Source organism: Alligator sinensis, unplaced genomic scaffold (genome assembly GCF_000455745.1).
Source record: "Alligator sinensis unplaced genomic scaffold, ASM45574v1 scaffold777_1, whole genome shotgun sequence".
NCBI classification, from domain to species: Eukaryota; Metazoa; Chordata; order Crocodylia; family Alligatoridae; genus Alligator; species Alligator sinensis.
This window is the reverse complement of record NW_005841882.1, coordinates 1,069,550-1,095,177: the sequence shown is the minus strand read 5'-3', so window position 1 is coordinate 1,095,177 and position 25,628 is coordinate 1,069,550. Positions and strand designations below refer to the sequence as shown.

The following is a 25,628-nucleotide window of genomic DNA, read 5'->3' as shown; positions in this document are numbered from 1 at the left end:
TTTTACTTCACTGTAATATAGTCACTGGTCCATATCCTAAACTTGTTTAGACCAGGACAACAAATAAAACTTAAATGGTTTTCAGTCTAGTTAATGGGGATTTCTTAGCTTTAAATGCTTTCATTGTGCTGCTGACTGTCACAACGTATTTGTATTACAGTAGTGTTTGAAGTCCCAGAGACCAATGCTAGGCACTTCACAAATTCTTTTAATACTGCTCAGCAGCGAGTTTTTGTTGATAACAAGTACTTAATGCTCCCGTCATGAATCATTCAAACATGCACTGACCTGGATAGATACGATGGCAGTGTGATTCTCTGCAGAGTGTGTGTAATAAATTATTTCAACCCTGACATTCAGAAAACCACGCGGATATCCTGCCATTCCATTTAACACAAATCCCCTATACCTATTCCATGAAGGGCAGATACGCTCAAAGTTATTTATAAGCGTAACCTCTGAGAAGTCTGAGTCTTCAAAGCATGGGTACTATTAGCATCTACCTCCAAATCAAATAAGTTATTGTGAATATTGATGTTTTTATGTTTAGTTTATTCCTATTTCTTTTACAGAAGTCTCTCAACTACTGTGGGCTAAATTTACGTGAGTTGCTATACTTCCTTCTTAGGGATGAAATAAGTACAGAAAATAGTAGATCATGGGTATGTAGACATTAATTTTGGGGGAGGGGGTGGCACTGCTTACACACACTGATATTTTTCCAAAGTAAACTAACTATATTCCTGTTTAGTCTCCATCAACAGTTAATAACAATAATCATGAAAAAAGTCAGTATCCACAGGAGTTAGCTTGTTGTACACACTGAAGAAATGGCATGACAGCAGACATTTCACATTAAGTTAAAGGACACAGCATAACAAAATGGTGACAAACCGGTACGAGGATGGCTGAACTAACAATTTACGCCCAAGCACGCTCTTCTTCATAATCAACCAGTGACAAAGATAAAAATTCCCACAGTGTAATATTTTTCAATGAAGGTTAAATTATTTGCAGCCTTTTTCATTCTTTCCTAGTTCTCTTCCATATTAATTTTGCCTGTCAAGCACCTGTTACTTTCTTCCTGACCCTCACCCTCTATTTAGTCTTGTAAGTCTTGTTTTCTAAGGCTCTGCTTGCTCTCTTTCTGCTCTCCACTTGAATTCCATTTCTGTATTTGCACCATAGTTCTTCCTTTCAATTTTTTCTTACCACCACTACATCCAGATTTTCATCCAAAAGCCTTTAGGAAGATCTTTCTTCCCCACATGCTCCTTCATAAGCTCCATCTTAAATGTTTCTGGTTTTCATTCATTTCACTTTTCTCCAGTTTCCCCTCTCCACGTAGCAGATCAGGCTGCTTTTCTCCCATCCTCTGGTGAAGAACCTCTAGTCTTCAGAATTATAAAAAAGAAGATTGAACAAATTCAACAAAGGTAGTGGTGTGGGCAATGTGAGAGGGACCAGATAAACAATTCTGTCGAGACATTAGATTTTTTTTTTTTGTTGCTAATTCTGAATTCAGCAACTGTGTATTGAAAGATGTATCATTCTTACCACCCACCTTGGTGCCAGTTGGATTTCTAAACGGCCAGATCCTCGACAAAGATCAAATTTTCAAAGAGGTATATGTATATCAGAGGTACAGGTTGTACCTCACACCCTTGGCAAAGCTGCTGGAAACTTTAATCCATCTTCTTAAATGAAGCCACATGTGTTCCATTAAAACTATTTATTTTTAAATTCTACCAATATAAATTTTCTCAAGTTGTTTCAGAAGTGTTCACTGAGAGGCAGAAACAAACACACACAGTAGTAGCATTATGTCCATTATTACTAAGATATGTCATCCACCTTTTGAGTATTCCATTAATTCCCACATTATTCTGAGTCCATGAAAAATGTCTCAAAGTCCTGTTCTAAGTCTGAAACAAGGGCATCCACAAAGTCTTCAACTGATGGGGCCTTCTGAAGCATACCTATGAAAAGGAACACAACAGCCTCTTAGCAAGAATTATACAAACATTAAAATATTGAGAAAGACTATGTTTAACCTGAACTAATTTGCTCATTAGAGTTGTTAGGATTCGTAATCAAGAAAGAGGTAACCATTCTACATGGGAATTGCCTAGTGCTCAGAGTATCAGCATCCCTCACATGCTCCTCATTAGTATCCCTGTGATCCAGCAAGAATGATCTCCACTTCACAAGCAGATAACTAAGGCACAGGGTAGACTGGTTTGCAAATGGTCACAAGGAAAAACTGCAGCTCACCAGGAACTAGCCATATGTCTGCTGAGTCTCAAGCTGCGGTTTTTGTTTGCTAAAACAGCTACTCTATCCTGATACCCCATATTATACTAAAAAAAAAAGCCCAGCCTCTCACCTGAAGAACCATTAAGATACATTTATCATCAGTGAAGCACATCACATGACCGTATAGTTTAAAATCCTGTCAGGTGATTTCATTTTCTCGTCATATTGTCAGCAAATTCAAGCTTCAATTCAGAAACACAGTACAAGCAGTACCAAGATGGGGTTTGTTTTTTTTTACTGGGGTATTACAACGCAGCACCCTATGGTGCTGACTTTAAAAAAAAATGCAGCCTTCAGCTTTGTTTATACACCATTATTCTATTTTACATAAATTTAGAAATGCCTAGAATATACTACTGTATCAGAACAGAAAACCTGAGTGGCAACATTTATTTTTCAAATCTTTGCTTGGAAAAAAAAAAAGACACTAGTCTCTATTAATAAAGTACAATCAATTCACAAAATAATCAGACAATGTTTGTCAACATGCATTGGCAGCAAACGGTCAACACAAACTGGATTTGCAACAGGAAAAAACACATTTTCTTTAAAAGCATAAAATTATATTGTTTAAATTATTTTGGGTGGTCCGTTGAATACAAATGCAAGACGCTAACTTGCTGAGTGGCTTCTTGTTAAGATTTTAAACATAATTTTTTTTTCACGTGTAGTGGAAAAAAATCAAGAACAGTTTATACAGATCCAGTGTGTGTAAATAAAATGTAACTGCTGTGTGGCTTTGAAGTGATTAATTCTTTCTGACACAACTGCCAACGTAAATATAACCTTGCTCTTCCCTTTAGAATAAGTACACCTAGTGCACATCATTGCATTCTTTCACATCTGTAAGACTATTCAGTTTCGATAGAAATAATAATAGTGGCATTTATGATCAACAAAATCTTTCAGTGCATCTTTCAATAAAATCTGACTAGAGCCAACTGGCTCAATTCAATGTTTCTTGTAAGCACAGTAACTGCTAAATATAATGATTCAAGAAGAAAAGAAACCAAGTCTCCAGGGAATTGTCCCTAGTAACCAGATAGTTTCCTTGCTAGGATTTTAGAGCATCCTGATCTTAGTTAGTTTTAAACATGTATTGCAAGCATCAACATGAACTGCCATAACACCGTGGGTTAACACCATGAATTACAAGAAAAACAAAAAGTTCACAGTAAAGATGGCATTAAAAGGTAATCAAAGAATATTTGCATTTGGTTATTTTCAAAACCAAAGGGAAATAAATGGGTTTTTTAAATGGCCTACCATGATCACTGCCCTAGTTTTTGTAAAATAAAGTATTCAATGTACTTTTAGGACATGGACAAGCATACAGCTGGAGTGGCTTCTCAATGGGAGACGGACTGCTACCGGGGAGTTTGCAGCAGCTGTTACATGTCCATGAGCCTGTAGCCATGCTAGTATACTCAAAATATTCTCCTAGTGGCAACTGCAAGTGTATAAGCATTCACTCAACTTCTCATGGGGAAAAAATGCCCCTTCTGGAAGATCTTCCATGTGTCCACCTGAAAGATTTCCTGTGCGAGAGAAACTCTCACATAAGATGTATGCCTGTAGACATCCGTGGTGGTCCACAAAGGGAGGAGAGGGGAGCAGCGGGGTAATGTTCCTTGACCCTTCCCCAGACTGGGGACTGCCCAGTGTCGGAACTGGCCTGGCCTTCAACTGGCCTGGAAGGGGAGGGGAGTAGCAGGGCAAAGCTCCTCTACTTTCTCTCTCTTTCAGCATGGCGCTTTAAGAGCCACATACCTACAGTGTCATTGGCTCCCCAGACCAGGGCCTCCCAAGTCTGAGCAGCAAGTAGGGAGCTTTGTCCCACTACTCCAGTACCCCCAGGACCAGAGAAGTGGAACAGCTGATGCCTTCCTCAATCTGGGGAAGGGACTGAGAGCAGGGAAGAGGGGGAGGCTCCAGGCTGAATATATGCACTGCTCCCCCACCTAGAACAATTTCCAGCAGTCACAATTTCTCAAATATTGCAAACAGAAATGAATGCCTGTGTGAAGCCAAAGTGAGGGCAATTTAGCTCATTTGTATGGATACAGGCTCATTGTAGATGCAAGTTACAGTGTAATAGCTGCCACGCACTCCCAAGCAGCAGTTCCCCCTACCCTTCTAAAGCCACTCTAAGTGTACACTGGTCCACACCCTTAGTTCATCAAGAAAAGGAGGTGCCTTTTAGACATGTACCTTATGTGGGTGGAAACACACAATGGTGTGCTGAAAGCAGTTAGGGTAGATAGAAACACAAACACCATTTTGACTACAGATCTGCAAACAACAATCCAAAAACAATCCACCCCAAAAATCCACAACCTATGTACAGAGGGGATTTTCTGTGGGAAGACCTCCTGCTCTTTAGTGGATTATGCATCTTGCCACACCATCAGCTTAAGTCTGCATTATTTCCCAGTAGTTTTCCCTGCCATGGAGATACCTTTTTAAAGAAGTCCTCTAAAAATTACTAGCAAGCTTAAAACATGGTTCCACTGAAGCTATACTACTTATGGGCAGCCACAACAAGCAGGCTGCAAGATTCCCTGTAGTCTGTCCCTCTAACAGAACCATTTGTTCCAAAAGCTGTGCGCCTTCTTGCAGGTAACAGAAATCTTAACAGAACACAAGTGATTTTTTTGGTTTTCTCTTCAAAATATTGATAAAAAAAATCAAAAAATATTTTAAAAAGTAATATATTGTATAAAATCAGCCTAACCAAATGACACATACTTGTTCTGTCAAAAAGAATTAGTTAACAAACTTATTGTGCTGTTGACAACTCCAACAAAAAATGACATGAAGATATGTACTAAAAAGAAAAAAATACATGCAAGTCAGTTTGAAAATAAAGAGATGTGATCCGAAGAAGCAAACCCAAGACAATCTGATTTATCTCTTCAGTAAAATAACAACTTATCATAAAAATCCTCCCACTAAAAATTACAGTAAATCAAAGGGAAAGAAAATAACTATAAGTTTATTTTAATATAGCTAAATGAAGCCTCAAAAAACCTTACTCAAAAATTATTTCAAACTGGATTCAAGTGAACTGAAAATTACTTAAAAAGATACCAGCAGCAGAGGTGGTGTCAACCACTGTTTTTAAGCCACAGGGGGTTAAGACTGAGATCTGTATAAGAGACTGTAGAAGACTAGACTGTAGACTGTCTAATGACAAGAAAAGAGAAAGCCCTTACTAAATAAAACACTGAACACAGTAAAAGTCCAAAATTACAATTTAGAATTATGCTACAGCAGTGTTTCAAACTATTCCTGTATATAGGTCACACCACAGGATCAGAGATTTTAAGGCCAAAGGGGACTTTTTGCAGGTCTTGAAAAATGATGGGTGCTGCATAACACTTCAATCTAAATGATTCAGTAAGATGGTCACAAAAACTGGCGGTTGCAGCTTTCAAAACTGTGAGCATATTTTACAAGTTCAGCCTGATTCCTATTCCAAGTCAGTCTCTCCCAAGCCTAGGGCAACTGCATTGCTCACCTCCTCTGCTTTGAAGTTGTCTTCCACATTAAAGCACTGAGGTTAACCACACCCTTTCCAGACATGGTTAGCCATAACCTACAATCACCTGTAAATGGAAAATTATAAAACCTGTGGCAAAACATGGCCTCTGCCCCCTTGGAACCTTGTAATTATTTTGTTTCTGTTTAGTTTGGAATAATATTTATGGCCATTCATAGCTGATGTTATAACCACATTTATCATTCATGTAAAAGCTCCTTATATAAGGCTCCGCAGGCCATATGTTGCTGAACTCTGGCCTACAATATTCACAAACTGCTGTAAGAAAGACAAAAGCACTTCCTGCTCTCACATGGGTGTCGAATAAGATGAAAAGCCACCAAACCCTAATTTCCATTTCGACAAGATTAGTGTTTTAGGTGACCATTATTCAAGCATGCTATTAAGTTTTGCACTGACATTCTTTTAAATAAATTGCTTAAGCGTTAAAGCAAAAACAATACTAAACTAAAAACACATTTTTCCTGCTAATTTGATAAGTACATTTTGGTTTGACTTACACAGAGTTGTAACAAGCAGAGTTGCTCTCTGGGCGAAAGCTGGGGGGTGGGGATGGGGGTGGGCAGGGAGTCACACTTCCAAGAGTGGGGGAGTGGGAAGGTGCAGGGATTCTGGGTTCCCAGAGTTCTTTTTTGGGGGGGGGATGGGACACATGGGATGGGGTGCAGCACAGCAATCCCACCCATCTTGGGAACTCCTAAACAAGGGAACCCCAGCTGAGCTGCTGCTGCCATATGCCCTGCCCACGCCAACTGTTGCTCTTAAAGAAGCAGCAGCAACAGCACTGACAGCAGCAACAACAAGGTGCTGTTTTGCGTAGCCATGGGACGGCTCTTGCTGCTGGGATGCAGCCTACATGGAGATGGGGGGTGATTCCAGTGTCCCTCCTAACTTGGTACTCAGGAAAGTACCCTTCTTTCCCACTCCTAGTTACTGTCCTGGGTTCACAACCCCTTACTGCTTCCACTGCTCTGGCAGCAGTGCCAACCTCACCACCCTGTTACTTGCTAGCCAGACCTGTTGGCATGATTTTTACTACATTGCCTGTTTAACCATTGTCCTTGTCCTCAATTTCAATTTGCACTGCTATCGCTCTCTTTCTTCAGCTTAATACTCTCCGCAGACTTGTTTTGTTCCAGAGAACCCACAAAAAGTTATTAAGAGAAAAGGATTTTTGTGGATAATGTCGTTATTGGACTAAATGCATGATTGAGATAGACAAGCTTTCAGATATCACAATACCCTTCTTCAGGTCTCTTAGAGAAAGTTTCTCTCCCACAGATCCAAAGGAAGGCGGCTCTTAACTATTCCAAAATCAACGTTTTGAAACTTAACTGACATTAATGAATTAATGATACTTTAAGAGCTCAGAGGAAAGGTACTGTATAAGCATAAAGCATTCTTTCATTGAGCACCTAGCTTATATGTTTCAACACTGACATTTACATAGTTTACATACTATGATATGTGCTCAATGTCGGGAGAAAGGTGTTTACTCTGATCACATAATGCAAAGAGATTTTAAGAGGCAGACAACAAAGAATGTCTGAAGGTTGTTTTCATCACTTTTACCTTCTTTTCAAGATAATGCATAATCTAACTTTTCAATTGCTGATCCTAGAACACAAGTTCCAACCCACTACTAAAAGTGATAACAGCAGGGCTAGAAGAGATATTAGCTGAAACACCAAATAATCTTTATTCTTGCTGTATACTGAGAGTGAGTAGTCATAGTGCTGGTGCAGGCTGAAGTATTTTAGTGCTATGATAATGAGATGGCACAAAGACTTCCTGTTTGTCAGCACTCGCAGCACCAGCTACTGCTGACATTTCATGTATTATACAAAACTGGTAGGCTCGGGCAGATTCAGTGTTTATCGGTAAATGTTGATAAGCATCAATTTCACTTCACATTCAGACTGAAGGAAAAATATTTCCATCGTTAATAATCAAAATTTATAGAAAGGGGATGAAAGAAAAATGATGGCTGATGGAGTGTGACAGTGGGAGGAGCAGTCCTACAGAACTGTGCTGACTGTAGTTTGGACAGCAAATCCCAGAAACCCCAGGGGACTGGGAACAAAGGGAGAGGAAGTGACAGAACGGACAAGGGAACTACAGGAGAATGAAGCCAAGACTGATGGCAGTCCTAGAGCAGTTATATTTGTTGCAGCAGGCAGTTAAACTGTACAACCCTGAAAATGTAATTAACACAAATTGAAATAAGTGCTTAAAAATAAACATCAATAATATCTATCAAAATTATTAAAAAATAAAAAATGAATCTGGCCAAAGCTAAAAATTGGTTTAATAAAGGAACACCCCTCCTTTATTAAAACCACCTGACTGAATCCACAGTCCAATGGATTGCAAATTGGCTGAAGGGTCCTACTCAGAAGGTGGTGGTGGACGGGTCATATTCGACCTGGGGGAAGTGGGCAGCGGAGTCCCCCAGGGCTCGGTCCTTGGGTCCGCACTGTTCTATTTCTTTATCAGCGATCTGGACGATGGGGTGAAAAGCAACCTGTTTAAATTTGCTGATGATACCAAAATTTGGGGTGAGGTGGGCACGCTAGTAGGGAGGAAAAGACTGCAGAAAGACCTGGATAGGTTGCAAGGGTGGGCTAACAAAAACAGGATGCGTTTCAATATGGACAAGTGCAGGGTGCTGCACTTGGGCAGTAGTAACCAGCAGCACATTTATAGGATGGGAAACTCCCTTCTTGAGAGCACAGAGGCAGAAAGGGATCTTGGAGTCATCACTGACGTCAGGCCACAGCTGGAGTACTGTGTCCAGTTCTGGGCGCCCCACTTCAAGAGGGATGTGGACAACATTGAGAGGGTCCAGAGGAGGGCCACCCGCATGATCCGGGGACAGCAGGGCAGACCCTACGATGAGAGGCTACAGGACCTGAACCTGTTCAGCCTTCACATGAGAAGGCTGAGGGGGGACCTGGTGACCATCTATAAACTCACTAGGGGGGACCAGAAGGGTTTGGGGGAGACCTTGTTTCCCCTAGCGCCCCCCGGGATAACAAGGAATAACGGCCACAAGTTGTTGGAGAGTAGGTTTAGATTAGACATCCGTAAGAACTACTTCACAGTCAGGGCGGCTAGGATCTGGAACCAACTTCCAAGGGAAGTGGTGCTGGCTCCTACCCTGGGGGTCTTTAAGAAGCAGCTCGATGCCTACATGGCTGGGGTCACTTGAGCCCAGTTTCTCTCCTGCCCAGGCAGGGGGTCGGACTTGAAGATCTACAAGGTCCCTTCCGACCCTACTTCTATGATTCTCTGAGTTCTGAGGATATTTTATAAGACATCCCCCTTCCATCACTCTGTTCCTATTGCTGGAGTTGCAAAATTAGTGGTCCATAAAGCATAATTGAAGGACTAGTCTGTCTAATCAGATAAATCTAACACAGCCCCTGCAGAAATTCTATGAAAACACTGGTTAGATATAAAGGATCGAATACAAAAATACCATTAAATTATTGATTACTAGCCATCTGCTTATAAAAGCTTATACCCCACATCTCTGATTTAGTCTATAAAGGTGTAAATCTAACCTGCCTTCTTTCTGCCTGACTTCAGATTAACACAGCTAAGTACCTTTATTTAAGATGCAACCACAGAAGTTTGTTAAAATTACAAGGGACATTCTGGCTGAAAAATAATAATAGCAACCTTCCTTTTCCTTTTACCTTGAACCATGAGCATGGGCTCTTTTCCTCCACCATGTACCAGCATCTCTCTGCGATAACGTTCACCCATTGCCCTGAAGGAACAGATATAGTAAGATTATGGCCAACTGCATTCACAACCTGCTTGGCTTTCACTCGCATTTGTCTTCAGCTTCTTCAAAGAACTGACACAGAAATAGATCTAATGAAGCCTGCTGCCATGAAGCAATAGCTGTCTTCATTCCACTGACTCCAGAACTGCAGAATTTACTTAAAATTACAATATAAAGGACAGAGCTGGATAAATGTGATAAAAATAAGTTGCTATTATTTAATATTTTAACTTGGCAAAGTATTTCTTAGCATTTGCTGCAATAAAGAGAAAAATTTAAAAAGTTTCCTGTAGCTGCTTAGAGTACTCAGTTAAATTATAAGAATGGTCTGGTATCTTTCATTTCACAACATATCCTCAAAAGAATAACATAACCTTATAAATGATTTTATAATGAAAAAATCCATTTGTCAGACTTATTCAAATAAGGACCTGTGAATACATTTCTATTTTTGTTTTATTTCCCTTCAGCAGGCTGAATATACAATACTTCATCAAACTTTTCATGTCTCATTAACTTTATCTGTAGCTGATGAAATGCCCAAGTAATACCTCAGATATGGCTGCCTACAGCATCCCCGAGAATCAACCAGTAATGCTCCACACGTCTCCCAGAGTGTTGCATGAGTCACATGAGGGGATCCAATATCCTCAGTGTTCCTAGTTCCTATACATGAGGGGAGCAGGTGACTACCCTAGGCACATTTGGGATCCCAGCTTGATCATTACATCTGAAGTGACATTTGTGGCTTCATTTAATTAATAGCTTTGAAAACATCAGGAAATGCAGATATTATTGTTTATTTTCATCAATTTTCACACATCTGGAAGGATTTCCTTGTTTTCAGAAATCAGTTTGAATTTTAAACATCACACGTTAAAACAAAGGATGTCTGAAGTGCTGAAAGACGCTTTCTATAAATAAGACTGATTTTGAGAGCCCACATGATATTTAAATTAAATGCTAATTCAATGCAAAAAGGAGCTTGCACAATGCAACAACCAACTTACTATCTGTGGACAGACAAATCAAGAGAGGCTACACGGAAGAGGAACTGGCAATTGACATAAAAGTCAGCTAGATCCACTGAAAGCAGCATGGTAGAATTGCCCCTGAAGGAACATCTATGCAGCGCAATGCCAGTGTCATGCAGAAATACCTGAACTAGCCAGCTTGAGTACTGGAAACTGTAAAACCATATAAGAATAATGTTCTGCCATGGATTATTTATAACCTACTACTGTAACCATTCTACAACAAGTATCTGAGTAAATTTAGGTACTTCTATGTGGCACTGCAGAAACAGTGCAATGTAGACATACCCTAAATGGGACCTAGATTCACACAGTGTAAGAAGACTTGCAACAGATGAGCTCAGGGAGGCTATGCTATGCAAAATAGGCTGAAAATGAAAGGCACAGAAGAGATGCTACAAAAAGCCAACAAACAAGCAAATAGAGCTACGTAGACTGGTAGAGCAGAGAAATGCAATGCAAAGGGAAATAACCAGGTAAAGGCTTTGAAGTTGGTGATAAAAAGTTTGTTTAATACTTACAGCTCCTTCAGACTTCAATCAAAGTTACAGGTAATTAGCCACTCTGAAAATCAAGCTATTTAATTAGAGGTCTAACTATGAATTTGGGTGCTTCTCACCTGGAACCTATGTTTTAAAATTCTGGCTTGAATTCTCTGCATCATTGAACATGTTCTAAAATACACCTGTGCTTCTACTTTGTTACATTTTTTAAAATTAACCACAGTGCAAAACAATTGGAATGGGATAAAAAAGAATGCAAGATGTTAATACAGATATAGCAAGGATGCTTCCTGATTGTCAGAACAAGCAGGCCATTAAATACCGCTCTGTGCATTTTTTCCCTTTTTACCTGTCAAATGGGTCCTGAGCAAAACACTGTTTCCACACCATGGAGGCGACAGCCCTGGACATGAGGTAAGAGTAGTATTTAGCACTATATCCCACAAGATGGCTGAATCTCAGCTGCCAAGCCTATAAGGAGAAGGAATCAATGGAATTCATGTCACTTCTATCCATCATATTATTTTGATGTTACATATTATCCTTACAACAGATTCTTTCTGGCAAAAAGTGCACAAACTGGACATTGAATCCATTAATTAATACAGTGACAGCTAGAATAATATAAATGAAAGACTCTGATGCTAGTAATGAGAAATGGCCAAAAAATTAATATAAAAACCTTATTCTATTTAGTATTATTTGAGCAAAACATTATTTTTGTGCTATGGTGATCAGCATCATATGAGTAAACAAGGTCAAAAGCAGAGAAAAGTAAGTGTAAATAGTATAAAATATGGACATATTTAAGTATGACTAAATTTCTATTTGTGGTTAAGAGAAAAAAAAAGAAATCCACTTATTACAAGCAACACCATGTTTTATCATTTTCCACATGGATAATTGCAGTGCCACATTTGAAAAAAGTTAAATCCATAAGCTTTTGCCACAAACAAAATTATAGGAGAGGCTTGTATTTGGTACTATATAAAGTACAGCTTTCCCACATACCAAAATACAGGCTCAGAGGTAGATGAATTACATCCACATGCCAGACCATTGTTTGCAGATTTGTTTATATATTTGTAACAGATTAGGCTGTAATGATATAATTGTTTGTCTGAGCTGTCACTTAGCTTTCTGACTCATTCCAGGGCAGGTGGATTCCCCTCTTAATGCTGCTTTGTGTTTACTATTTGGCTGTTTCTTTAACAGAGAAACTTGGAAATATCTGTTCTACACACAAGAAAAATGTCCATGTTTTTAGAGTTTCCCTGCCTGTAATGTGGAAAGGACAGCAAATTTAAACTGAAAACACATATGCTTCCCTGCAGTCTTCTTACATGCTTCTTCAAAGTAAGTTACACCCAAGGAATAATGGATGAACAAGAAAGCCTTATTTGCCTTATTGGCTCCTTCTCAGGAAGGTAAGAGGCAGTCAATTCACACCACTTATTTGTCTAAATGTAATCCAGTCTCCTCTCTGGATAATAATTTGAATGTTAAAAGTATGAAAGAGAGGAAGCCTCTTCCATATGAAACTGGGAAACAAGGTCAGAAACACCTAACCTTTCCTGAAGTCTTTTGGGCAGGGGAAGGAGGGAGCAGCAGTAAAGAATCTTTTGAAATCCTTTTCAGACTCAGCTTCTTCCTTTAAAGCAGGCCCATGAGCACAGTCCAAAAGTCAACAGATTCTGCTACTAGAAAGCATGCTTGGAGGGAGGCCCACATAAGGACCCTCAACTTCTATGAAGGCTTTATGTAGGAGTCTGGGTAAGGCAGGTGCACTTTACTGTTTAATTATTTTTATTACTGCAGTGCATAGGAACTTCAGTCACTGAGCAGAACACTCTTGTGCTAGGTGCTGCTTAAACACTGGGGCAGAGGGGAAGGGGGAAAGAGGGTGAATCTCTACTCTGAAATAAATTATAATTCAAATGTAGACAAGATATGAAACTATAAGATGTGATTGATACAGGCATTATGATATAATTCTGGTCAGCATGGTAGGCAGTGGTCTCAACACACGAAGTAAGCACTGTCAAGATTTTTACAGGCACTACAACAAAGGAGAATTTTAACAGGGGATTTGAAGGATAAATGAGTCCATTGTGGAGGTGTTTCCAATCAGAATCGATGGACTGTTGGGGTTTTTTTGGTTATTTTTGTTTTTTGGGGAGGGAGGGAGGGGGTGTTCCTCCTAACACTATTGGATAAAGTTCTGAGGTAGACTGAGCAGAAAGAAGCTAGGAGCATATTGGAAGTTAAAATCCAGGACCAAAAAACAAGATCTAAAAGTTTGATTTAACCCAATCAAAAACAGCAGTCCTCTCATTTTTAAGAGTAGAGACTGGCAAAGTTAGTTTGTTGGGCTTTATGAAGTGCTGGTGCACTTTTGACGCATACGTCAACTGAAACTACTGATTAAGAGAGATTTTTGGTGCAAAAATCACCTGTGGTTTCTGCTTCAAGTCGAACAGAAAATTTGTTGCCCACTGGCTCAGATCCTCACAAAGAGAATGATGACAGATGAAGCTGGCTGCTCCTTTCTCTGTGAAATGTTAAATATTCCCACCTAACACCACAGAGGGGTACATTTTTAAAACTATACAATGCCCAAAGAACTGTTTGGAAAATGGATTCCTGGTTTGTACTACAACAGCATAAATCAACGCATCCTACTTTGACCTCATTTAAAAAGAGGCTTTTCATAACACAGTGCAAAGCATAATCCACACAATGAAAGAAAATTTAATCAGTTTATAAAATTTTTCTCACTGGAATGAAATATCTAAAAATCACACTAAAAAGTGCCTTGTGACTTGATGGAAGTTCTTAAAAATGAATTTTAAACCCAATTATCCTACCCTAGGAGAGCACATGGTTTGAGACTCAGTTCAGCTTGCACTAAGAAGTTCTGCAGTTATGCAGTATTTCTATACAACATCTACAATTTTTCTAGCAACTCCCTTAATTTATCCATAATCACTAAACTGAAAAGACATTTTGAAACAGACGGAGAGGACACTAATGTTAGAAGATTGAACCAGGAAAACATGCCAGTCTTTATTTTATTCTATAATAGGTCATCATTCTCATAGGTCAGAGGCTTTAAGGTTTCAGCTTGAAATACAGCAGTTTTTCCAGGGGAAAAAAAACAAATAAACCTTGTATTGTTCTTTTTCTTCCACGTACTTAGAAGTGTAATAATTTCCAAATCTGTGTATGAAATATTGAAAGAACACAGCTTTTTTGGTACTAGGGGAGGAGAACCCTTTCCAGAAGCTTGGCATAAGGGAGACGGCTTCATCCTGCCTTATGTCCCTCAGTAAGTAAAGATTTAATAATCTCCAACTGAAAGACATAGCAGCATGGCTCTTCAAGAAAGGAAGCGCAGCCATCTGGCCCTTCGTTCTTTCTACTGGACATCTATAAAGTACTACATTCAACCCAAGGGCTTAGTTTATCTTTAAAGGTACTCAACAGTCTGAGCCCAGAGTAACTAAAAGATCCCCGATAACACCTCCATTCTTCAGGGCCAACAGGCTGGTCACAAATAAGCAGGAGACAGATTTTCTCAAGTTCTGGTCCAAAATGGTAAAACACATTTCCTGCTTGAGTTACAGGGCAAGAAGGATTTTATAAGAAGTTTCTTAACTCCCAAAAGCTGTAGACAAGTCTCCTATTGCAGAACACAAATCTCTAGGTATAGCTTTTTGGTTTTTTGCAGTATCCCCACACAAAGTGGATCCCAATTATTCCGATCCTTAAAGCAGTTATCAACTCCCCAAATCCAACTCCAAGACTTTTCAGTATTATACAAGCAAGTTTTTCCAGCTCTTTAGCTATTAACTCCTAAACCTGGCCCAAGGAAGTCAAGTTTTAAACATTTACAGTAAAAGCTGTGTTAACTGGCACGAGTGGGGTAAGGGGGGTGCCAGGTATCTAAAAATTCCAGTTATCTGAGGCAGGGCTTTTCAAACTTTTTGAAAACCCCTGTGGAGCTGGGAGGGGGAAGCAGCCGCACGCAGAGTGGGATCGGAGGGGTGGGGCATGGCAGCAGCCGTACACAGAGTGGCAGCAGTGCAGGGTGGTGTGTGAGGAAGCTGCGTGCATTTTTCCATGATTAAAATGCAATGCCACTATATATATGTAGAGAGAGAGAGAGAGAGAGAGAAGTAGACAGATAAAGGTATCAATTTAACACGGTTTTATTGATATAGCTATAATTTTAAAACAATTTGGAAGCCTCCCAGTACCTCAATCATTATAATAAAATAAATTTGAAATACCTATATATTTTGGCATTTGATTTTAGTTATTTTTATCATGGAAAAATCAGAGCTCCCTGCAGCAGGGCACTGCGATGTGGCTGCTCCTTTAAGGGCACAAGCAGTCCCAAGAGGCTGCTTGCAGGTGGCACAGGCAGCTAACAAGAGACTCACCTGACCAGAAGGGGGCTTAGGCTGGCACTATATAAGCCCAGAGCCTGCACCGGTCAGGCAGTCTCTCCTTGGCAGCCATGAAGCTCCTGGCTGCAGGGCTCCTGAAGGGACCTGGATTTAACTAAACAACTCTGCAGGCCTGGAAACACAGGCAAGTTCCCTGGACAGATAAAAACTGGGTTTGGCAGGCAAGCAGCCTTTGTTTTATGTTAAACCCCTAGGCTAGGAACAGAAGTTACACATTAACTGGTTTATATGATCAGAAACTGGTTTAAACCTGTAACAGAAATTCAGTGCATGTAAACCAGTTTCAAAATGGCTGAAACTGGTTTCAAATATACCTGGTTGAATGTAGCATCAGATTTAACTGATTTGGGTCAAACTGGTTTATGAAACTTCTATCCCAAACCCCTTCCTGGTTCAAGTTAAATCACAGTCCCCCAGAATCCCAGCATGCTCTCCTGCCCTGGGCTGAGCTCAGCTGTCTGCTCCAGAGAGCAGGGCTGGCTGCACCCCTCTGCACCATAGCTGGAGCAGTGACAGCTAGCTCACTGCACCACCCCCCTCACTCCCCCTCTCCCCCCGCCCCCGGCAAACCTTGCTGGGGCCTGGGGCCAGGAGGGGGGTTAAACTTCCCTTCCCGCGGGTACGGAGATGCTCTGCCCTGCTTACTTAGTGCTGGCTGCAACTGTGGACTACAAATCCCAGAAGTTAGGAAGCAGGAAGAGGAAGTGATGAACAACCCTGCAGAGTCTTGCTGTTGTGAGACTGGGCTGCAAATCCCAGAGACCTCAAGAGCAGCAGGAAGAGGAAGCAAACACACAATCCATGCTGGCTACATGCCAGAGAGCCATGCTGTAGTACCCCTCGGCTTTTGGCTTGGGCCACTGCAGGCACGCGGCTGCACTTTCGGGATGTGGCTGCATTTCCTGAATCAAAAGTAAATGTCTGTTCATTTGCTTATTGGTTCAATCTTTGCAGCTCAGACTAACCTGCAAAGAGTGAATCAATTCAGCCTCAGGTTTTTTGACTGTCTGTACTTAGCCCTAGAGGGTTTGAGGTGCCTGTCAGAGGGCTACGATGTTGCTTGTTTATTTGTTACACTGGTAGCTTAGCCTTGAGCCCTGCAGTGACAGGCCCAAGGCCAACTTAGAAAACCAGTTACCCAGGAGCCCTCAGATAGAGTGGGGCCCAGCAATGAGTTCAGGAGCCCAGGAAAAGGCTGAGACCTGGACCAGAGGGTCCACATGCCCAGGGAAAGGCTGAGCCAGGCCAGAGGGTCCACAAGCCTGGAGCAGGCTAATCCAAACTAGAGGGTCCTGAGTCCAGAGGAGTTGAGTGCAGAATCAGAGGTCTGATGGACACTCGCACCTCCCAGATCCCCATCCCTGCATGCACAGGGGATGCTGGCCTTGCCATGTGGCTCCCCATCACCCCCTTCCCCTACTAGAGGGGAAGGCTCATCCCCCCCCTCACATCCCATCTCCCCCATACACACCTGCCACAACCTCTCTTCCCCCATCCCGGATAGTCCCCAAACCCCGGCCCTCCAACCCCCACCTCCCACAGACCTACCAGATCCCCATCCCTGCATGCACAGGGGATGCTGGCCTTGCCATGTGGCTCCCCATCACCCCCTTCCCCTACTAGAGGGGAAGGCTCATCCCCCCCCTCACATCCCATCTCCCCCATACACACCTGCCACAACCTCTCTTCCCCCATCCCGGATAGTCCCCAAACCCCGGCCCTCCAACCCCCACCTCCCACAGACCTACCTGAATCCAGCTGCCGGGGATGCTTCCACCACCCTGCCTGACTGTATGCTGGCCGGGTGTGTGTGCGCATGCACGTATTGCCCCCTGCCTCCAATCGTCTTCCCCCCCAACCCTACCAGCCCCAAACAGCTTCTTGCAGGCTGGAAGACTGCCATCCTGCATGCGGAAATCCACCATTTCCCATGGTTTTCTTCTTTAAAGAGGAAAACCCACATTTTTCTCCATCAAATGAGAAAATCCATGTTTTCCTGCAGCAAACGGAAAACCAGACCCCTGTGTAATTATGCACCTTGTAGCTTAAAATTTTATTTTATGAAATTTCTTATAGGTGCAAATGTTCCTGATTTCCAGACTTTTTTCATTTCCAGTACTGAATGATTTCTCTCTACCATTAAAAAAATCCAACATATTGAATAACCATGTTGAAAAGGCTGCAGGATAGACAAATTATTAGGACACATTTCTTAGCTGCAACTTAATGGAAATTTAACAATGAAGTTAAAGAATTTTCTAAGAATATCCACTATTTGAAGAATATATGTAATAATTATGAAAGTTTCATGAAGACATTCCTGGAGTTTATTAAACAACAGTATATTTCTGCAGCTTAGTCTAGAGCTTAAGATAATATGCCATCTGCAGGTCATGTCACTGCCTGTTAATTTTTATGGCATAGCTGACAAAAATAAAGATGCATGACTGAACCTCTGAAATTATTAAAGATAAGATACCTATTTACCATAAGTTTTCCAATTACCATGTCTGCAGAATTTCCAAACTCTTATTTACAAAAGCCTTTCTTATATTAAAAAACTCTTAAAATTTTAAATACGGTACATTTGCTGTACCCATATATGAAACAGCACTTTAAAGAAACTACATTGTTCTACAAGCTATTTAAAAAGTGAAATGATTTTACTAATTTAACCATCCCCAAGCTAAAGCATCAGTTAAGCTTTAAAAATGTTTCCAACTTATGTTTATCAAAAATAGGGTGAATTATGAGAGACAGCAACGTCAAAATGACAACAAAATCAATTAATGCAGAACTCAGCATTGATCCCTAAAAGACTCAACCAGATTTTAAAAGGACTAATGAATTAAAATTATTGTGTACTTTAGTATACAGTATATTATTGGAAAGTTGATTCACTGCAAGGTTTTGCATTAACAAAACCATCAGCCTGCAGTTGGATTTTGCTTGCTGGCAAGACAAGTGCACATTGTTTATTAGTGCTTTGAGATTTTAAAATATTACCCAATACCATATTTTTATTTCTTGCTGTTTTTAATATTTGCTGTGCAGTAGAGTAATTATAGTTTTTAGCACCTTGTGTTGTGGTGCAGGTTTTGGTCTAGAAGAGTATAAGAGGCAATTGTGAATTTTTTATTTTGAAGAAGAGTGTGTTAGACAAACTGTGAAGGAAGAGTGCTGTAAACTGTTTGTGGTCTTGGGAAGAAGCCTGCAATGTTGATTAAGCATCGGAACAGGCTACACAGAGGTTGGAAATGTTAAACCAGAGATGATCCTGCCTATAGTTCAGAATTTTGAAATACCATCAATTTCTGAGGTTAGGAGTGAAACAGGGTGCAAGATAAACCAACTAAAAGACATCAAAGGGACTAGAATGGAAGTTGAACAAGAGATTCAAGGTTCAATGTATAATACTTCTGTGTTTTTATAATAAGTCATAAATAAATCTAGAAAGACAGGGAATGTAAATATTTTCACAGGAGTTTATACTGGGGAAGAGGAAAGGAATTTAATGTACAATTAACCACTTAGGTGTTTCTGCTTATGTACTATATGGACTCTGAATTATATAAATTAAATGAGAATGTGTTTACAATTGTGTTTATAATCTATCAAATGATTTGACTATCACAACTCAAATGCTCAAAAACTATTTACACCTATACTCGCATACAAGAGTGAGATGCGAGAATTATTTTGTGGTTCAATATTGCTCCACTGTTTATCAGATAATCAGTTTAAAATTCAGGCAAAGCAGAACATAAATAAAGATTTAGGGTATCTAAATTGGACTATTTACTTAAAACAGACTTTGCTATTATTTGTACATATGTTACAGTCATAATTTTTTAAAGTAAAATAGCAACAAGATGTATAATGTAAGAACTTCCAAATTCATCCTTTCTGTTCCAAGACATACCTACCTTGGATATTCATACATATGCAGCACATATACAACAATGAACAAAGAATATTAGAATCAGGATGTGGGTATCCCTAAGCTTTTCCTGGACATATGTTCAGGCCTCAGTCTGTCTTTCAGAGCAGCAGTAGCATACTGGGATTAAATAAAATAGGTCAATACTTTAAGGTAATGTAGAGAAACACATTTTTGCAAGAGGTGGTAAATTACTAGTAAATATTTGCATAAAATGTTGGCCAAAATTTCCCAGTTTATTCATGTAAAACCTGTCTCTACAAAAGGAAATGAGACATTAACCATTATTGTAAACCACTGTTCATTCAGGATCATTCTGTTCTTTTTGTCTGAGCATTTGAACATACTAGATCAGGACTCAGGATCCTACTTCTAGCACTCCTGGGACTTTGACCTTGAGCCAGCCATGTGATTTCTCTAAGCTTCAGTTCTCCATATGAAAGACAAGGGCCATAACACGCTACCTAACCCTTTTCTGCTTTTTAGATAGACTTTTCAGGTTGTCCCTTATTAAATGCTCATACAGTCCTTAGGAAAAGGGATCTTGGTATCAGTTGTGGCCTCTATAAGATATTTATTTTGTACATAATAATACACAGGCAGTTACAATTAAATTGCCACATACATATATATAGCACTAAGGCTGCCATCCTGAAAACATTAGAAATTTGGCATGAGAAAGAACTGTATTTTGTACACTGACTAAATGATATAGGAAGTAGATACAAACATCTATTTCAAATGCTCCCAAATCAACTTTAAAAGTTACTTAAGTGCTGCCTGTATCCGCTTAATTAAAAAAAAAAAAATCAGCCTTATTACACACAAATATCACTAAAAGTTTGTTTGAGTTTCATGGGACTAATGCTTGTAAAAATGAATTCCTTAAAAGCATTTCACTATCTTATGATTTCTGTAAATACTCTGCTGCCACAGACATAGTTGTCCTGTGAATAGTGTTATATTACTTCTAGAAAGCAAACATTTCAGCATACTTGTTATCAGGATTTTTTATTTGTCATAAAGCGAACAGAAACCCTTTAAAAAGCCAAACAAATCTCTCAGAGTGACTTTAAGACCCTCTGAAATGCCCAACGGCTTTGAACTGCATGTTGAACTTTGTGTCTCACCAGTTCTTTTCAAACTGCTTTTAGCTGTTAATTATTTATAGAAAATTAACTTCTTCAGAGTTGACAGAGTGTGTGTTTAATATTCCTCTCCTCATACCTAGACCCTGAAATCTGATGTTATCGTATACCTGAAGAAGGCCCATTTGAAAGCTAATACAGCGATGTGCACTTTACACAAACAACTGGGGCTTCTTCCAGTTTGGCAAAGCACCAACTTATTCTTTAGAGGTTACACAAACTTCCTGAGGGACTGATGGGTATACCACTTTCCAGAACACTCTAATGAGTTATAATCAGAGTGGCAACAGTGTCAGTATAAGTAGCTGCTTAGTAGGAAAAAAGAAGAAGAATCAAAAGACTCCATGCCTTTATCATCAAATAGGGAAACTTGGGAAAGTTTATCATCAATCAAATAATCTGTATCTTTGATGCAGAATCACAGAAATAGGGAGCTGGAAGGGACCTGAAGGTATCATCTATCCCATGGATGTCAAACTCACTTAGGCTCCAAGCTGGATGCAAACTGTTAGACTCCTTGTGGTCTGGATCCAGACCAGGGCACAGGGGCAGCAGCTGTGGCCACCACGGCAGCAATGACAACAGGTCCATGGGTGGCAAGGACTTTGGCGGCAGCAGATCCTAAGATGGTCCAGGGGCATCAGTAGGATTTGGGAACAGCTGCAAGCCAATTTTGCTGCTGACAACCATAGCCTGCAGTGTTGAAGGGCCCCACGTTCTGTGGCAGGTCACATCCCCAACTTCCAATAGCCTGTGGGCCACATTTGACACCTCTGATCTAGTCCACATGGTAAGTATACCTTCAGACCATCCCAGACAAATGTTTACCTAACTTGTTTCTAAAAGCCTTCAAAATTAAGATTTCACAGTGTTCCTATGTAGCCTGCTTCAGTGTTTTACAACTCTTCCTTACCATCCAACTCTAATCTTCCTGGCTTCAAATTAAGTCACTTTATTTTATCTTATCCTGCCCCAGTGAACACAAAGAAGAATGGCTCACCATCTACATAAAATATTCAGCGGTACAAAAAAGGCTCTTTGTGCCTACAGCTTCAGTCTTTTCTGTTTTGGAATATACTGAGATAAAATTTGAAAACATAAAAATTCTGCTAAAAAGGGATGAATAACCTATTAAGGCAGGAGTAGGTAATTATTTGGGCTGGAGAGTCACTTAAACGAGTCAGTGTCCTCTTGAGGGCCACATCTCTCTCCCCCTCTCTTCCTGCTTCCCTCCATGGAGCTGTATATGCCCCAGTCCCCATCCTCTCTGTCTCTCCCCCTCCTTCCCTCTCTGGAGCTGTAGCACACCCCGATCCTCTCTCCCCCCTGCTCCCCCTCCCCCCAGCAGAGCTGTAGGACACCCTGATCCTTACTCTCCCTCCTTCCCTGGAGATGAAGCAGCCCCAATCTTCTCTCTCTCTCCCCCTCCCTGGAGCTATTTCACACCCTAACCCCCTCCTCTCTCTCCCCCCACTCCCTACTGCTTCCTCTGCCCCTCCCCCTCCGCCCAGAGCTGTAGCACACTCTGATCCCCATCCCCAACCTGGAGCCTACAGGCCCCATTCGCAGCTTACACCACTACCTGCCCAGCATGGTGGAAGCAGCCCCAAGCAGCCACCAGTGTCAGCTGTGGATGCACCTGGCAGGTTCCAGGTGGGGCATCTAGGCATCCACTTAGGTCCACAGCTGATGCCACTGCATCAGTGCCAGGCAGAAGCAGTCCTGCCTGCCAGCCTGGCACAACATAGTGGCTGGAGCCAGAGCTGCCAACTGCCCACAGGCCGGATCCCACAAGTTTATAGCCGCCTGCCTGCAGGCCAAATACAATTAGTTGGTGGGCCAGATCAGGCCCCTGGACCATAATTTGCCCACCCCTGTATTAAATGGCAAAGTCCAAAGACACAAACATTTCCAAGCTTTCTGCTTTAAACCATTAAAGCATAAATGTTATACTTACAGTATTAGATACATAAGGCAATCCATAAAATTTCTCCTGGGTTTCCTTTAAAATTTCTGTGGTTGATCTCTTTAGAGGATGTTTCCCATGATAAATCTGGTCCAAGACAGCATAAAAGACCTAGACAGATAAAATACATACATATTCAGCTTTGGTTCACACTCTTGGCATTTGGCATGTGGTTAGCCAATGGAGATAAATGCAACAGCATACCTCATGAAAATTGGAAAATGCATATATTTTCCAGCTGTTCTACTTTCTGTGTAAGATTAAAAGGGAAAAGGCCTGGTCCCACTGATGTGCTGAGAATGATTAACTCCAACTAACATAAACAGGTACCAACTGACTCATGATCTTGCAGGATTCATCTTTTAACACTTAAAGGGCACTGTCACCTTTTGTGAGTTTATATATTTATTTACCTATCTTAAAACTGAGACCTGTTCCTAAAGGCTTCTAGAAATCCATCTTTTCATTGAAAACGTTTTAAAATAAATTTAATTAAAGATCTACTAACACCACTCTTTCATTGCAAGAAACTCAGACACAGGACAGTACAACATGCTCTCTCTAGGACAGCATTTCTCAACCCATGGGTCTCTACCCAGTGTGAGAATATATAAAAGGGTCATGAACAAATTTAAAAAAATAGATTATCCTTTAAAGGAGAAAAACATGGGAAGCCATGGCTTTTCCCTTGCAGGCTGACAGAGTTCCAGCCTGCGAGGGGCTGCTTGGGGTTCCCCCTACCCCCAAACACCTACTTCTTGCCCCACACACTGGGGGGCTGGGGGTGGGGGGACAGCAGGTCAAGAGTGAGGGGCACTGGGTTGAGACTGACCACTGAAGTTTACAAATGGGTCCTGGTACAAAAAAGGTTGAGAACCAGTGCTCTAGGACATGTGGTGCTATGCATTCAACCATACAAAAGAGACTGCATCTGCTGTGAAGTAGGTTTGGGCTAAACAACGGACATCAGAAGTCTCTTGAGCAGCCATTAGCGGTATCCTCTATAACTGACCCACTAGAGTACTTTGAGAAAAGTGTCTTCCCATTTGCCAAAGAATAGTAAGAGGTAAGGGAAACTGGAAAGAAGCACTACTGAATACTCCTATTTTTACAAGTGCTTTGTGATGTGGAAGGCAGACTATATGGGTCCCAGAATGTAAATGCAGGGTACTGAGGGTTTGCCAAGTTTAGAAATGGGAGATGTGAAGAAGTATCATTTTTGTGGGAGTCATGGGAGAAAGAAGGTAAGAGATACACATAAGTAGTCCAAATCCATGATATTCTGCAGATTATTGGTGAAGTCTATAAAATAAGATCAGACTGCTCTATAGCAACCAACCATCCAACGGAGCAGCAGTGATGCTTAGCATCCTAGGGAACTTCCCAGGATTTTTTTTTTGTGAGTTGAACTGGGGAGTCTAGATAGAGTCCTTGCCCAACACCCACTGAAATCAATGTGTTTATGGGTTGGAAAGAGTGTAAAGTACTGTACAACAATAGTGTAAATATTGTACAACTTCTACTCCTCTTCACCCTGTGATGGGAGCCTTCAGGTGTTTGTGAGAAAACAATAATTGCTGACAGACTAAGGAAACAGAGAACCTGCACAACTCTTTGTATCAGGAAGGAAAAGATCACTGTCTGTTATACTGTGCATGTATTTAAGAACAATTAACTTGTAGAAAGAGCAAGACCTATATTAACTTTCATGTGATACAGTGAGTAGTGTTATATAACAGTGCTTACTTATGTACTCCATTGCCATGGGAGCCATGGAACAATTCAGGAGCCTGTATTAGGTATGTACTAGGTGTGAACTACCATGAAAATAAAGTTTGTAAAACGGCCACATATACTCTTTTCTTCTACAAAATTGTTTTATTTAATGTTGGCTATAAAACAATGAACTTGATTTTATCATGAAAAAGCTGGTTACATTATTTAACATGACTACAGAACATATAATGCTCAACTATTTATTTCAGAATTTAAATTAATTTAAAAAAACCCAAAGCCACTGAGCGTTTATGATTTAGCTGGGATTTATTTATTGATTATAGATTTAGTTTGGATTATAACCTCATGTAAATCTATGCATCTGAAACGTAAACACTTCCTAAGGATTATGTTGCTTCCATGTAAATGACTACTCTTCTAAACATAGTGTGCCTTAATAAACCTTTCAACTATAGTTCCAAAATGATAAATTGATAAAGATATTCAAAAGTTGCTTTTCCATGGAAAAAGGGAATGTTTTAGATGTTAGAGAAAATGACTGGGTATTGGGACTTGGGGGATTTTATTCCTGTATTCTCCGCCAATTTACTAGATGATCTTGAGATAGTTTTGCAAATTTAAGCCCCTTTGACTATCTTTAATATTTGGAGCCTCAACTTTGCATGCTCAGACTCAGCTGGTGAGGCCCTGTTAAGAGGTGCTGAACATATACAAACTCATCCATTTATAACACAGAATATGTACAAAAATATCAGCCAAGCAGATAATTTTTCAATTAAGGCACTGGACAAACAGTGCATATGCACTGGACAAACAGTGCATATTTTTATAAACTGAGACTCTGTAAATTCAGTATATTAGGAACATCATACTTTTTAAAGATAACTTATAGTAAATGTAATGCTGGGTAACTTCTCACTTATCGTGTCACAAACGGATGACAGAGGATGAGAGTACCTTCATTTATTTTTGTCTCCAGTCTGAGCAACGAAAAACCTGAAGTGCTCCTATAGCAGCTCTCTTTATTAGATATGGATGTTTTATTTGTTTCCTTTCTCCATCTGCTGGTATGAAGAGGCAGTTTTGGATGCAACAAGATCTTCACTGCAGTGGTCAATGATAGTGAAATTAGGGGGAATCAGTAGATGAGGAGGAGA

The 25,628-nt window shown here is 40.4% G+C and overlaps 1 protein-coding gene across 1 annotated transcript in view; it reads right to left on the bottom strand.

Annotated features, from left to right (window-relative positions):
- Positions 1-1,717: 1,717 nt before the first annotated feature.
- MIPEP (mitochondrial intermediate peptidase) overlaps positions 1,718-25,628 on the bottom strand; it is a 99,958-nt gene continuing 76,047 nt past the window's right edge. The window contains exons 17-20 of the mRNA XM_025196601.1: positions 22,726-22,845; positions 11,558-11,679; positions 9,580-9,653; positions 1,718-1,979 (exon numbers count right to left, since the gene is read on the bottom strand). Of these exons, the coding sequence (XP_025052386.1) occupies positions 1,882-1,979; positions 9,580-9,653; positions 11,558-11,679; positions 22,726-22,845 (414 nt within the window). The 3' untranslated portion in view covers positions 1,718-1,881. The remainder of the gene's footprint in view (positions 1,980-9,579; positions 9,654-11,557; positions 11,680-22,725; positions 22,846-25,628) is intronic.